The following is a 16,618-nucleotide window of genomic DNA, read 5'->3' as shown; positions in this document are numbered from 1 at the left end:
CATGTTCCTTTAATCTTTGAAGTTGCTGTCCTTTGCATAGGGTTTTTTGCTTTTATATTATATGATGCCCTTGAGGGTTTGACTGTGTTATAAGCTAACTTCACTTGACTGGCTTTGTTTATGATAGATTTTGGGGGGCACAAGGCTCACATCAGCACTCCTGGCTGCATGCTCTAACCCTCGGGGACTGGTGCCAGGCTTTGTTCTTTGACCCCTCTAGGTTAAGCACCTGCTGCACTGGAAGAGCTGAGGTGTTCCTGGTCTGCTGACAAAAACATTCTGATGGTGGGGGTGTCAGCCAAAGCTTTCCACTGGGGTAGTGGCAGCAGCATCTGCACTCAAGTGTGCATGCCATCAGAGTGGCACCTGAACATTTTTGACAATATGAAACTAAATGTTATCATCAGGACATAAATAAAGAAAAAAGAAAGACAAACTCCAAAAATCACTTAAAGCAGAGAAGCCAGAAAGATGGGTGGAAAATCAAAAGAAGTTAATTTAGATATCTTGTAAGATGAGGCTAGCATGATGATTACAGAGCTATTTAAGGGGTTTTTTCTTTTCCTCAGCTAGAGTTGTGAGCCCAATTTGGGCTGAAAATAATGAATTTATAATATCACATTCCTTTGCTGGTTCATATATTTTCATGGGTAAAATGCTTGTTTTCTTTACAAAATAACACTTCATTTAACAGCTCTATTTTCTATAATTTGATAAGAGCTGCATAAAGAAAAGTGGATGATTAATAATTTCATCAGATGTATGTAACTATATGGAAAAGATATAGCCAGTGGATGGGTGTATATGCCTTTTTAAAAACCGAATACATTTTGTGGATCACATTCCTTTAATATGATTATTTTCGTGGGTTGCAGAACATTCTCTGTTTACAGTTTGATGTGGAAACTGAACTAAGACTGTTGTGGTTCATTTTGTAGCTAAATATCCAAAGCTATTGCATTCACTATCCCTCTTATTTTATACAGCCACACTTCATTTCACTGACATTGCTCAGGAACAAGGTGTTCAACATCAATCAATTTTTCAGGTAGCTGAAGCTCAGCCAGTATATGACTGAACTGATTTTATTTTAATAAATTTGATGGAAATCTAAAATATATCATACACTTTTAGTCGTTCTTACAGAAAGTATATCATATAAAATTTATCCTTTCCTTGATGGTCTTGAATCATTCTTATAAACTTCAGTGTTTGCATTGTGCTACAATGTAGCAATGCCCTGAGGGGTGAGTCATGTAGAGTTGTTTACCTTTAGACAAAGATCACAACATGATTGGCATAATTATTCTGAATAAAACAAAGAATGCCATGTGCTTTGGATCCACATATGTGGTTTAAAATCTTGGGTCTCTCATTTAAGATCAGGATTACTTTTTAGATAAGTTGTTAACCACTTAAAAATCTTTGTTTTCCTATTAGTAAAATGGGATAAGACTAAGAGCTAATATTGAATATATACTAATTGTTAGACACTATACTACATCATTGACTCCACAATGATGAGAGATAGTATAATGAGATTAAAAACTCAGACTTTGGAGTCAGATTGGTTCCTAGCTCTGTGATCATACACAGATTTTTTTTAACTTTCCATATCTTATTTTCCTCATTGGTTAAAAATGAGATCATAAAAATACCTTCCTTGTGGATGGAGTTTTGTTAGAGTTAAAATATTTGTAACACTTAGAGGAGTGTCAAGATTGTCATAAGCATTGAATAAGTGATGATGACAACGATGATGATGATGATCTCATTTTATCTTCATAGCAGTCCTGAGAGTTAATTAATGTTATGACCTCCTTATTCTAGAAATGAGGAAACTAAGTCTTCACGATGCTAAGCAACTTGTGACGATCACAGCATTAGTAACAAAGTACTGATTCCAGACCCAAGGAATCATGGGCCACTACAAGGACAATCAATGATGTATTGCTTACACTGTCAGAGACGGCTTCGTTTTCTTCAGGGTACCACTTGCACAGTTCTGTGAAACAGCCCTGCCACTAAGATAGGCTGCTTCTCTATTTCATGCAACATTTTTTGAAGGTTAACTGAAACAAAATGTATGGAGGCAGCCAACACAGTTTCTTGTGTATAGACATAATAAATGGCAGGTGCTTTTCACCTCTTCATGCTTCGGTTTTGTTTAACCCTTTTGGCTGCTTCAAATCTGGTACATTCTGCATCTAAAAAATGAGATACTTTGTAAATTCAGTAATTAATTATAAGCTACTTTTAGGCCTGGGAAATATACTCGTACCTTTTTTTAGAAAAAGTTTATGGATATTTTAATAGATGTTTCATTCTGGGTGTGGTAGGCAGCTTCCAAAATGGCCCCCAGTAATTTTTAACTCCTGTTGCTTATTCCCTTGGGTGATGTCTTTTTTTTTTTTTTTTTTTTTTTTTGAGTATAGGCTGAACCTAGTGACTTGCTTCTAACAAACAGAATATGGCAAAAGTGATGGATGACCCTTCTGAGATTAGGTTATAAGACTATGACTCCTTGCTTGCTCACACTTTCTCTCACATCCTTTAACTTGCTCACTAGGATGAAGCCAGCTGCCTTGTTGTTGGGTGTCCTATGGAGAGGCACACCTGATAAAAGCTGAAGGTGGTCTCCAGACAATAGCAGCAAAGAACTAAGGCCTTCAGTCCAGAAACTCACAAGGAACTAAATCTTGCCAACAACTAACTACCTGAGTATGCCTGAGAGTAGATCCAACCCAGACAAACCTTGTGATGACTCCAGCCTCAATGTTGATGAAAGCAACATTGATGCTGTAGTCATTGGTGGTAAGAGGACCCAGCTAATTCAGGTCCAAATTCCTGCCCCATAGAAAATGCCAAATAATAAATGATTTTTTAGGCCACTAAATTCTGGGGCAATTTGCAATGCAGCAATAAAAAAGTAATACAGTGGGGCTTTTTCTACTTAGTCTCAAATCTCTGCTTGTGTTTTATATGGTTAACCGAGATCACACTACTCAAAAGAGATATAGTACCAGCAATAATTTCTAACACTTTGCCACACAGTATTGTCATTTTCTGATTCCTTTTTTGCCAGTCTTGCTAGACTGTGAGCTCCTTGATGGCTGAAACTGTATCTTTTATCTCCATATTCTAAATTTAGGACAGTTGTTATCTAGTAATTAAAATACCTGGAGCCAAAGATGAAGTACAAACTCAAAAGAAGCAAAAATGTAGGAAGATATGGGGAGAAAGAAGAAAAGACTATAATTCAAGAAGGGATTTCTTAGTTTGAAATCCCAAAGAAAACAAACCAGAATGAGAATGAAGTGTGATATGTAATGGTAACTTTGCTTGGCACACAAGCCATTTTTAATTAGCCTAGAAGTAGTAGCTTATGATAGGCAATAACCACATGTGGAAAAATTAGTGGTGGGCAAAGCTTCCTCTTTGCTTTTGAGAAAAATCTAGAGTTAATTGCTAACAACCTAACCCCCCTCTAACACTTCCTGGCCTCAGAAATGAGAGCCCAAGACCAGAATATCACATCCAGTTCCATTTCCAGACACATCATGGCAAAATAATGGGAAAACACCTTGACGTATCACTTAGATCTGGGTGCTGGTCAACAAAACGAATTGTCTATATGGACCCTCATGAGGAGAACTTTCAAAGGCTAATATTGCATTGCCTTAAGAAAAGCTACTTGCAGGCCGGTCATGGTGGCTCACTTCTGTAATCCCAGCATTTTGGGAGGCTGAGACCGGTGGGTCACTTGAAGTCAGGAGTTCATGACCAGACTAGCTAACATGATAAAACCCCCATCTTTACCAAAAACACAAAAATTAGCTGGGCATTGTGGCTCACATCTATGATGCCAGCTACTTAGGAGGCTGAGGCAGGAGAATGGCTTGAACCCAAAGAGCCACGGATGCAGTGAGCTGAGATCACACCAGTGCAGCACTCTAGCCTAGGCAGTAGAAGCACACTTTGTCTTAAAAAAAAATTTGCTTAGTATATGTTATCTGACCAAGTTGACCTGATCTTTGATAAGAATTCATTTTTCCCTAACTTCCTGGGATTTGGTCATAATTGGGTATGATTACTTTTAATAGATGAACTATTTTTTGCTTTTAAATTAGTAGAAAAATTATTGGAATATCCATATATTTGTAGTCTATTCCTTGTTACTTATACTATATGAGGGATAAAATAGGAAAGAGAATACATCCTATGGACCAGAACACAGGAGATTTGGCTTCAAGTCTCAGATATCCAGCTAATCAAATGTATTCTTAGATGATATTTAACTTCTTTATGGCTTAGTTTTTTTGTTAATCTAATTATTATGGTAACAGCTATAGAAATTTTGTCTGGATAAAGTGAGATGCTGAAAGTGAAAAGCCTTTGACATGGTTGCATGAGTTGCTCAATACAAATTAAAACATAGACGCCAATCTGCATCTATTACATCCTTCCAGAAAGAACTAACCTTCTATAAGAAATTTTCTTTAACTCTAGCTTCATCAGCAATCTCCATTCCCTAGCGTTCTTCTATACTTTTGGCATGTTTTATATTATCATGTGCTTATTTCTAACTATAATAATTTTCATTCAAGTTGATGATATCGAAATTGAAAATATTGTAAGATAAATATCAAAGTGAACTTCCATTAGCCCATTAGCACAAATGAAACTAAACCTGTGTTCTTTTGTAATTTTTTAACTTCTCCAATAACGTAATTAAATATTATACATCTAGAATATTCCACAACACCTACTTTCACTGCCAGCAATAATCAGCCAACGCCATCAGAATCATATTTTTCAGGATGAATTATACTATTACTTCTAGGATATACAAAATATTATTTCCAGGAAATTGGAGTTTATAGAGAACCAAAACCTCCCAGTTTTAGGGAAATCCCTGCCAGAGGTAAGGCCCCTTAAAAAGAATACTTTTTTTAAGTCTTAATTTTGCTCCTAAGAAGCCCAGGTTACTCTCTCCAACTTTACCTGATTGGAACTAGGCAATAGTGCACCCTTTCAACACACGAGTTCAGTACTTGTGCCTATAACTCTAGATAAACATCAAGATAAACACTTTGTGTGCTGCTCCAGCAAAGTGAGGTAAACATTGCTGGATTAAGGAGTCCAATACCAGCATGCCTTGTTCTGCTGCTACTGTAAGAGGAGCTCCTCTCCTCACCATTTCTCCAAAACTCATCTCCCTGGCATCTACAGAGTTCCTCCGTTTTGGGCACAGGTAAAACTGATGATGCATATGTCTTAACGTAATTCTTAGTTGATTAATATACCATCTCTATTTTTTCTTAGGTTCTCTACTCTCACTGCTTCATTTCCTAGATTCACTTTTCCTTGTCTTTGGGAGACTGGAGCAGTGGGAGCGAAGGTGAAGAGGAGAAGTTCACTATCTCCACAAGAGTATCTATCTGAGGGTCCTACCTCAAGAAGAATATTAAAGGTGTGCTAAATCACCAAGTCACCATCAGGTCTGTTAACACTGCAGTCCCTCAATTCTAATCATGGTGCCCTATTCTGGAGTTACTTTGGTGGAAAGAGAGCATCTGCCAATGCTTTCCAAACCACCCAAATTTCTAGGGTAAGCACTCTCATCTCCCAGGTTACCCCAGTTAATTCCTCAGTCTTATTCTGGATTTTAGAGATTATAGAATCAAGAGCCCCAGACTCTGCTCTTTTATAAGGCAAGAAGCTAGTCCTAGAAAAAAACATCACATTCCATCCAGCTAATGTTAAGTTTCCTCTTATGTGCATGCTGTGCATGCCATTATCAAAGCGCCAACCACAGCATTGTATTGAAGTTATCCTACTGTTTTTTTGTTAGAGTGTACATTCTCTACAGACAACTGCCAGCTCATAGCACATTTTTTAAGATATATGTCTGTATTTGTCTTTTGAATTGAATTTCATTCAGTCAGAGATGTGATCCTAGGAAATTCTGAATATTTGAGTTCTCTTTGCTGTATTTTATATTATCAAGAAATAAAATGCCTTTCCTAAAAGCCTCATAATAAAAATTTTAAGCAATTTTCAACATGAATTTTCTAGAATTTTGAATTTATACTTGTAAAAATTAATTTATTCTTTAGTATTGCTGTCATTAAATTTTTCAAAGTTATGTACATCTCAATATCAATGCATATTCATATTCTAATCCTTTGACTTAAGTAAATGTTGCTTTATTCAACTACCACAATAAGATTCTGTCACTATACTAAAAAATCTAATGCTTTTTATTTTAAAATAAATATGGTTGTACAAAATAGTATTATAAAAGATTGTGGATGCTTGGATAAGCAGTGGTTAGGAAGTAGAAAAGCATCATATTTCCTATAGTAATCATGATTTAAAGACATAATAAAATTTTAAAATTAAGCCACAGAGTAACAATAACAGAATAGAAATTGCTTTCAGTGAAAAAAGCTAGTCATGTCATTTTCACTTTTAGACCATTAATTATAGGGCATTCTTTCTTACTGCTTTATATTAATAATAGATGGTTTCATGGTAAAGCAGGCAACATAAATTTAGATCTTTATGATTCCTTATGATCTCTTGATTTTAAAGTAGACAAATCTCCTTAGAGTATAATGTTCTGTAAAATAGTCAATGTGTATAGGAATCAAATGATATCCAATGTGTTTATCTCTCCAAAATTGCCTGCTCACTCAACCACAAATACACACAAAGAACCTATAGGGGTACAGTCTTTATTTTCTTTTATATGATAATACAATCTCACTCTCTCTATAGAGGCAGATAAGGTTGCCTTTTGTGAAGAGCACAGCATTGTAGTTCATGTCTTATTCTACAGCATTTATTGACAGGCACAACATGACCTTTCATGGAAACTATAGTCCAATGGGCATATATTAACATTTGAGCTCATTGCATTCTTAAGACTGTGCCCATTCAAGCACAACGTGGGCAACATGAATAGTTCTTTTTTAAGTACCCCATTTAACAGAAGCCCACCTACTCACATATTTTGTAATACCCAGGTTCACCATTAGAGCATATAGGACCCCATGTGCTGTCAGTCACAGAAGTCTGAAGTGCACCTGCAAATAACCTGAAGTAAATTATCATGATCTCAAATACTCTTGCACATGATTACAAAAATATTTAGCTACACCACCACCTTTTATTCTTGTTCTTTCTCTCTTGAAGGCTTTGGACTCTATAGGCTGGTCTATACTCCATTCATTACCATTGGCCGGCCAATCAAGATTGTTTTTCTCTTACTATGCTATAGAAGAATATTCAGAAATTAACTTGAAGGAATACACTCAGAAATGCAACTTCCAATGACAAGAAGAGGAAAAGAAAACAAAAGTTATCTGAGAGCAAGCTAGCAGAGGAATTTAAATAATATATTCTACACTTCAAAGCCATGGTGATTTGTCTAGAAAAATGAAGATAAAATGGGTAATGAATCTAACAGAAATGGTATTTGTATTTCACAAGGGTAGAATGATCCCCAAGGAATAAGAAATGTGGAAGGAACCTGGAAATAAAACTGTTAAGACAAGCAAATAGATAAATGGATCTGCTGTCAGACAAGATAACAGTGAAGGTAAGCTGCTAACAGATGCCATCAAGAAACATTATAATATGCTTGGATGCTTGGCCAAGGAGACAATATACATATAAAATTATTTATTTGTAGTTGACAGTGATGCATGAGAACATTGTTTCTTTATGATTTATCACTGTTTTTATTCATTTGTATCTGATCAAAATTATATATTAATTAGAACCTCAGCATTGTTTAATGTAGAGAAAAAGTGTTAATTTTGCTGGGCACTTACTCTTTAGAAGAGACAGAATAACCTTGAAGTGGGACAATAAAGCATCACGATTTACAGGCTGCAAGTCTCAGGAGAGCACTTTATACAGTTTCTCACAAAAAAAAAAAAAAGCTCTTCTAACACCTCTTCACTTGCTTGATTCATACTTGGTGTTGAGTATTATCCTAGGCTTTCTTTGAGTTAAATGTCCCTCCTATACAGCTCCACAAATCATATGCCTCTCTTATCAGAAAACAATTAAACCTTATTTTATTGGCTTGTATTTTCTGCTAGGCTGCAACTTGGAGTGAAACTGTATTTTGCTGACTAATACAGACCCAGATCTAGCAAAGTTCCCAGAACATAGTAGGCAGACAACGAATATTTACTGAAGTAATGAAATGAATGCTTAGATAGGAGTGACAGCTTACAAAAAAGTCCAAAATGTCTAGTTTTTAAACTAGATTTCTTTAAAGAAATTTGTCATTTCTTGATAGGCACCCCTAGAGAATCTTAAAGAGGATTGACGTTATGGTCCCTAGGAAATGTATGCCTATTAGAAGCTTAGGCTTCTAGGAAGCAGGCATCCAGCATAATTACATTTTCATTATGGTAACAAAGAAAGGCAAATAAATATACTAGACCCATTTCTATCCAAACCTGATTCTCAGAGTCTAGAAGTTCATTTTATAGTGTCCATGATACCATATTTCCTATAGTTAGAATTACTTCTAATAACTGAAACCCAATAAGACTAAATTCTCCAATGTGCAGTGAAGATAGAATTACATTAAAAGTTCATGAGCTTTACAATGCCAATTGCAATATAACCTCATTGCAATTACTTGTAACTGAACCATATCCATGTTTTATGAAAAGAAAACCTAGAAATAAGTTACTGTTTTGATCATTTGATACATATAACAATATATTTTTCCTCTCTATTTTTAATAGTTAACATATGTCTTGAATAGTAGTTTTTTAGTTATAAATAACTTCATTTAATATAAGATTAAAGAAAGACTTTTAGTCCTTGTGTCTGATTATTCAAGAATTTTATTGTGAATAATTTTATTTTAAATTTATTTATGTTACAAAAATGAACCTATTAATTTTAAAGAAAAAGGAAACAAGTATAGTAACATGCAAAATGTTATATATTACATTTAAATTTTTTAAAGAACAATGACTACTAAAATGGTTGAAACAATTTGATTGATAGGATATTTTTGTACTTTAGTGATTGGTTTTATTACATAATGTAACAGTTTGATTACTTCTGTGGAAACACTGAAGCCTTTTTAAAATTTTGAGTTAGTAGAACACAAAGATCTACAAATAAGAATGTACAAAAATGTAAAAATATTTTTAAAAATCAATTATATCCTGAGCCTGCAGCAAATACTGTGAGAAGTAAACAACAAAGATTATTTCTTTCATAAAAAAGAACCAGTAGTTTAATATTTAGAAAAGAAATTTTATGAGAAAAATTAAATTTTGCCTCATACAAATTTATTTGCAAAAAAACAATTTCATTCAAAAATTCTTAATTTGAGAAGTTATAATAACCTCTCACTCAATAATCAAGAAAGTATTTATTAGTATTTCACTGTTGTACCTAATACAGGTATAAAATCTGAACAGAATGCATGCAGCAGATGTTTGAGAACTCTGAAGAGTAAGTGGCAAGGAGACTGGGAAGAAAAGCAGAAATCAAAGTACTGCTGAAAGGACAGTGAGTTTTAATATTTATTTTACTCTGGCATCTCCTGGCTTGGACTCAATTCAGCAGGAAATCTGGAAATAGAATTTATTGTCAACAGATAAAGTGCCAGGAGAATTCCTCCAGTTCTGGCTTAAGAAGCTCAAGGGGTAGAAAAACAATCTCTCAACACTCAGAGAATTCAGGCACTCCATTTTTCTTTCTTGTTCTCCACTCTCTCATGTCCCTGCCCCCAAACAATCCAATAGTGGCTCAAAAACCATGGCTGAGGAAGCAATGGGAAGTACAAGAGCTGAAAATTCTAAGGGAGGAAAAACCTTCATTTCCAGTCACAGGAGCTGTAATTAAAGGAAGTAAGGTAATTTTCCCCCATCCTTTTTGATATGGTTTGGTTTTGTGTCCCCACCCAAATCTCATATTGAATTGTAATCCCCACATGTCTAGGAAGGGACCTGTAATCCCCACAGGACAAGGGAGGGAGGTGATTGGATTATGAGGGTGGTTTCCTCCATGCTATTCTCATGACAGTCAGTGAGTTCTCACAAGACCTGATGATTTTATATGTGTTTGGGAGTTCCTTCCTTGATCTTCTCTCTCACCTCGCCTGCTACCCTGTAAGACATGCCTGCTTCCCCTTCCACCAGGATTGTAAGCTTCCTGAGGCCTCCACAGCCATGCAGAACTGTAAGTCAATTAACCTCTTTTCTTTATGAATTACCTGGCCTCAGGCAGTTCTTTATATCTGTGAGAACATGGACTAACATACTCTTTTATTATCTTGTTGCTTTGTACCAGATGTGGAGAGAATCACAAGAAGTGTGTGGCAGAGTGGAGTAATAAAGATACAGTAAGAAGTCTAATAAGGGGAGCCCCAGGATACAGGAAAGTGCAGATACAAAATCTTGAAAGCTTGAAATAAAATACAGTTGACATTTGAACAACACAAGATTGAACTGCATGAGTCCACATAGTGGATATTTTTCAATAAATATAGTCAGCCCTCTGTATTGGCAGATTCCATATCCACAACCAAACATGAATTGAAAATACAATATTCCCGGAATGTAAAGCCTGAGTGTACAAAGACCACCTTTTGGTATCTGAGGGTCCCACAGGGCCAACTGTGGAACTTGAATATGCACAGATTTTGGTATCCACAGGGGAATCTTAACCAATCCTCTGCAGATAGGGAGGAATAATTATAGAAAACATAAAAAAGAACTAGATGGATATTTTAGAACTAAAAGATACAATAACAAATTTAAAAACTTACCAGATGGGCTCAGTAGCAGAATAGAGATGAAAAAAATAAAAATAAAAACAAATGAATTTGAAGGTAGAGCTAAAAAAATTATTGTCATCCATCTTATGCAAGGTTTTGCTTAACTGGTCAACTGAAACCTGAAATATTAAATAGAAACTCCAGAAGAAACAATATACAAGTTTTAAAATATGTGTGGTTCTGAGTAGCATGATGAAATCTCACACCATGCCATTTTGCCCCAATGAGGACATGAATCATCCCTTTTTCAAAGCACAACCACACTATGTATTCTACACTCCCATTAGTCTCTTGGTAGCCATATTTGTTGTCACATCAACTGTTGTGATATTGCAGAGTTTGGCTTCAAGTAACCTTTATTTTAATTATGATTGTCCCCAAGGTACAAGTAGTAATGCTGGCAACTTGAATATGCAAAAGAGAAGCCATCAGGTGTTTCTTTTAAGTAAAAAGGTTGATAAAAGAAAAACTTGAGTTCAATTAAATTTAAAGAGTTTAATTGAGCAATGAACGACTTACAAATTGGACAGCATCCCAAGCCAGAGTATGCTCAGATGGTTCAGCATAGCCACATGTGGAAGAAGATATATGGACAGAAAAAGGAAAGTTACCTACAGAAATTGAAAGTGAGGTGCAGAAACAGCTGTATCAGTAACTGCGCAGTATTTGCCTTATTTGAACATGGTTTGAAGAGTTGGCTACATTTGATTGGCCAAAATTTAGTGATTGGTACAAGTATAGGCTATGGTCTTTTTATATCTCCACTTGTTATAGTTCATGATGTACAGAGAAATCTTTAGGCTGAACTTAAAATATTTAAGGAGGCAGCTTTAGGCTAAGCAATAAGGTAGAAGTTTTCAATTTAATAAAGAAATGAAATAAGTCATATGTTGAGATTACTAAGATCTCCAGTAAGAATGAATGTTCTATCTATGAAATTGTAAAGAAGGAAAAGGAAATGTGCACATAGTCTATACAGGGTTTGATACTATCTGCATTTCAAATATCCACAAAGGGTCTTGGAATGTAACCCCTGAGGATACGCAGGAACTATAGCATATGATCTGAAAAGCAGAGGGCAAATGATTGAGAAAATTAAATAGATCCTCAAGACCTGTGGTCAATAATGAAAGAACTAATATTTGTGTTATTTTAGTCACAGAGACAAGAAAGAATATGTTAATTTTTAAAACTTTGAAGAAATAGGGCTGAAAATAAACCAAATAGAAAGAAAAGACATTAAGCTACAGATTCAAAAAAAATCAGCAAACCCAAACAGAAAAATAACAAAGAAAAAAAAAATCATGCCCAGAGCCATCCTATTCCAACTGCTGAAAACTATAGACAAAGAAAATATCATGTAAAAAGCTAACGAAAAATGATGTATTACTTATAGGGAAACATTTATTCTAATGACTGCAGCTGTCTCATTGAGGCCAGAAGGAAGTAAAACAACATTTATAAAGTGCTGAAAGAAAATAATTTTCAACCCAAAATTCCATATTCAGAGAAAATGTCTTTTAGGAATTAAGATAAAATATTCTCAGATGGGTCATAAACTTAAAAATGTGTTGCCAGCATATCTGTTCTAAAAGAATCATTAAAGGAACTTTTTCCAGACAGAAGGAAAAGAATACCCAAAAGATGCCTGTAGCATCAAGAATGAAGGAAGAACAACAGAAATGTTAAGCATCTCAGTAAATATAATAAAGTCTTCCTGTATTCTGTAGTTGTTTAAAGTGTGTTTGGTCTTTTAAAGTAAAAATTGTAACATTCTCTCATGCATTTTCAATGTATGTAGATATAATACATTATGATAAATACAACTGAAGAGGGGATGATAAAGGGAACTGTGGTGAAAAGGTAACTGGTTGCTTTATGGAGGATAAACGATAAGAAAACAAAAGTAGATGTGGGAACTACAATTACAATGTGGCTGCCTATAGGAAAGTGATTTTTAAAGTCAGAAGCAAGAATTATCAGGAATAGATTGGAAGTGGTGTCGAAATCCTTACTGTACCAAACACATTCTCAGAATCTGACCCATGCTTACCATTACAGCTTCATATCACTCTCCCTTTCTTACTATATATTCTAATTATGCAAATTACCTGTAATTCTCTGTACATTCTATAATTATATGCCTCCATGACTCTTGTATAAATTGCTGCTTCTCATGAGATTGACCTCCTTTCTTCCTCTGTCCATCTAGCTAACTAAATTCATGCATCAAGATTAGCTCAGTGTTTCCTCCTCACATAACCCCTAGCAGAGTTACATTTTATGACATTCCTAAGAATTCCACATATAATTACAGTGGCCATGGTGCTTAAAAAATACTATCTGTTCATTGCCTTCATATTTATTTACTAAAGAAACATGCTCAATATAAAACATTCAAACAATAAAATAAAATACATCTTATAGAAACAAGGAATACAAATTCTACATGGAGTAAACATTTCTTTTTTTTTTTTTTTTTTTTTGATATGTACATAGTATTTTATGGCAGCCTGGAAAACCAAACCAATATATACAGCTTTCTATGGATCTGTGAGTTATAACTCATGACAACCTTTTTTTTTTCTTATAACATTGATGGAAACAATATATGGTATCATTATACTTCATTTTGCTCAAAATTACTGTTTCCCAGAATCTATGAATAAGTGAGGACTTACTGTATAATTGTTTGTGCAAGCAATTATTATTTTTTGTTTTTTTTTTTTTTTTAGTTAGAAGGCTATTGTAGGAGTCCAAGGAAGAGATGGAGGTGATTTTTTTTTTAGAAAGGAAAGAAGAAAAGAAAGAGAAAGAAAGGAGTGAAGGAGAGGAAGAAAGAGGAAGAAAAAGAGGGAGAATGGGAATATTGCTTTATTCTAAAAATGGGTATTAATAATGGCCGATCAATATTTTGTATATTTAAAGTGGAGAATGTATATTTTGTGTATTTAAAATGGAGAGCTCTATAAATATTTATTAAGTTTACTTGTTCCAGAACTGCATTCAAGTCCTGGTTGTCCTCATCAATTTTCTGTCTCGTTAAGTCTAAATCACTTTATGGGTCTTATGTATCAGGATGTTAGGATCATTAGCTCTTATTGTTGTGAGAATTGCAACTCCTGCTTTTTATTTATTTATTTATTTATTTATTTATGCTCTCCATTTGGTTGGTAAATCTTTCTCCATTCCTTTGTTTTGAGTCTTTGTGTATCTTTGGATGTGATATGGGTCTGGATGTAGCATACCATTAGGTTTGGCTGTATCTTTTGACTGGGGGATTTAGTCGACTTAAATTTAGGGTTACTGCCATTTGGTGTTAACTGGTTATTTCATCCATTCGTTTATATAAATTCTTCTTTATGTTGATGCTCTTTAATTTTTGGTATATTTTTAGAGAGGCTAATACTGGTTGTTCCTTTCTATGTATAATGCTTCTTTCAGAAGCTCTTGCAAAGCAGGCCTGGTGGTAACAAAATCTCTGAGTACTTGCTCGTTCATAAAAGATTTTATTTTTCCTTCAATTGTGAAGCTTAGTTTGGCAGGATATGAAATTCTGGGCTGAAATGTCTTTTCTTTAAGGATGTTGAATATTGGCCCCCACTCTCTTCTGGCTTGTAGGGTTTCTGCTGAGAGATCTGCTGTAAGTCTAATAGGCTTCTCTTTGTGGGTAACCTAACCTTTCTTTCTGGCTGCCCTTAGTATTTTCTCCTTCATTTCAACCGTGGTGAATCTGACAATTATGTGCTTTGGGGTTGCTCTTCTTGAGGAATATCTTTGTGGTGTTCTCTGTATTACCAGGGGTTGAATATTGTCCTGCTTTGCTAGACTGGGAAGGTTTTCCTGAATAATATCCTGAAGAGTATTTTCCAGCTTGGATTCATTCTCTCTGTTACATTCAGGTACACCTATCAAACGTAAATTTGGTCTTTTCACATAGTCCCACATTTCTTGGAGACTTTGCTTATTCCTTTTTATCCTTTTTTCTCTATTCTTGTCTTCTCATTTTATTTCATTAAGTAGGTCTTCAACCTCTGATATCCTTTCTTCTGCTTGATCAACTCAGCTATTCAAATTTGTGCATATTTCACTAAGTTCTTGTGTTGTGTTTTTCACCTCTGTTAATTCATTTATATTCCTCTCTATATTGTCTACTCTTTTTTTTTTTTCTTTGAGATGGAGTCTCGCCCCTGTCACCCAGGCTGGAGTGCAATGGTGCTATCTCAGCTCACTGCAACCTCCGCCTCCTGGGCTCAGGCCATTCTCCTGCCTCAGCCTCCCGAGTAGCTGGGATTATAAGCACGCGCCACCATGCCCAGCTAATTTTTGTATTTTGAGTAGAGACAAGGTTTCAACATGTCGACCAGGATGGTCTCGATCTCCTGACCTTGTGATCCACCCTCCTCAGCCTCCCAAAGTGCTGGGATTACAGGCGTGAGCCATCACACCAGCCTATATTGTCTATTCTTGTTAGCATTTTGTCAAACCTTTTTTCAAACTTTTTAGTTTCTTGCCATTGGGTTAGAACAAGTTCTTTTAACTCCCAGAAGTTTCTTAACATCCACCTTCTGAAGCCTACTTCTGTTAATGGAACACAGTCCTTCTCCACCAGGGCTTGTTCCATTGCTGATGAGGAACTGTAATCCCCTGTAGAGGAAGAAGGGTTCTGATTTTTGGTATTCTCAGCCTTTTTAGGCTGATTTCTTCCCTTTGTTATAAATTTATCCATCTGTCATCTTTACAATTACTGCCTTTCTAATTAGGTTTCTGAGTGAAGTCCAGTTTATTGATTCCCAGCGCTGGAATCCGAGTAACCCACAGCGCCAGCCAAAACAGCAGCGATAAGACTGTTGGTGCTCTTCTGCCCAGGAATCTCTGGTCTGGCTTTCTTACGTCCGTAATAAGCGGCTCTGCTTTCCTGAAGCTCCAAACATTGGTCAGAAGGGGAACCAGTTCCATTTACTCTGTATGAAGAGCTGCCTCGCCAAGGCGCCAGGAAAACCGCTGCACCGGCCAAAAGAGTTGCACTGGCGACCCGTGGGGCTCCTCCACTGGGAATCTTCTGGTCCGTGAGTGACGAAATCTGAAAGTGTGGCATCCTCTCCTTCTATGCACTTTCACTGGGAGCTACAATCCCGAGCTGTTAGCGATCAGCCATCTTGGATCCTCTTGGAGAATACATTTATTTCATGTACCCTTTGCCTCCCCCAGATTAGTGTGTGTTTGTCCAGTTTTTTCTTTTTCTTTTCTTTTTACTTAAATCCTTTCTCTGATGAAGTTTTTCATTCCAGTGGGTGAAAACAGATCATATAAAATATTCACACAGAATGTTAATGTTGATAATATCTATGAAGAAAAATTAAACAGGATAAAGGGACAAAGAGGGAATAGGATTTATTATCATTCCAAAACAGTGTCCCTTTTGCCACATTCTGCCTTACATTCTGCCTTACATATTATACATCTTGTAATGTGCAAAAATTGGAATATACTATTTAATTAGAATTTCTCTGATTATTGGTGTGTGCATATATTTCATATGTTAACTGACCATGCAACTCTCTGTTTACATGATTACTTCATTCAACAGACCATAAGTTCCTTGCAGCCAATAATTGTATGTTTCATGTCCCTGGATCCTAGCATAGTACCTGGTATAAAGTAGGCTGAATGAATGACAATGTAAGAAACATTATATATGTGTGCACATGGAGTGTGCATGTGCATGCATGTGTGTGTGTGTGTGCGTGTGTATGAAGCAAAAGTTCTCTTATATCAATGCATCATAAAAAT

At 35.6% G+C, this 16,618-nt stretch overlaps 1 protein-coding gene across 26 annotated transcripts in view; it reads right to left on the bottom strand.

Moving 5' to 3' along the window:
* Positions 1-16,618, bottom strand: part of LOC118142978 (proto-oncogene c-Rel-like) — a 365,180-nt gene that overhangs the window by 322,016 nt on the left and 26,546 nt on the right. For 17 of the 26 annotated variants that reach the window (XR_013520512.1, XR_013520511.1, XR_013520515.1 and 14 more), the window contains one exon: positions 7,014-7,091. The exons of 7 other annotated variants lie outside the window; for them this stretch is intronic. Coding sequence is in view for 9 of the 19 variants with exons in the window: in XM_078333033.1 (XP_078189159.1) it covers positions 7,014-7,091 (78 nt within the window). In the remaining 10 variants the exon portion in view is untranslated. 2 more of the 26 variants (XR_013520523.1, XR_013520519.1) reach the window with 2 other exon arrangements.

The sequence above is a fragment of the Callithrix jacchus genome, chromosome 7 (assembly GCF_049354715.1).
Source record: "Callithrix jacchus isolate 240 chromosome 7, calJac240_pri, whole genome shotgun sequence".
In the NCBI taxonomy this organism is placed as follows: domain Eukaryota; kingdom Metazoa; phylum Chordata; class Mammalia; order Primates; family Cebidae; genus Callithrix; species Callithrix jacchus.
The sequence above is the reverse complement of the archived record's forward strand: the minus strand, read 5'-3'. Positions and strand labels throughout refer to the sequence as shown.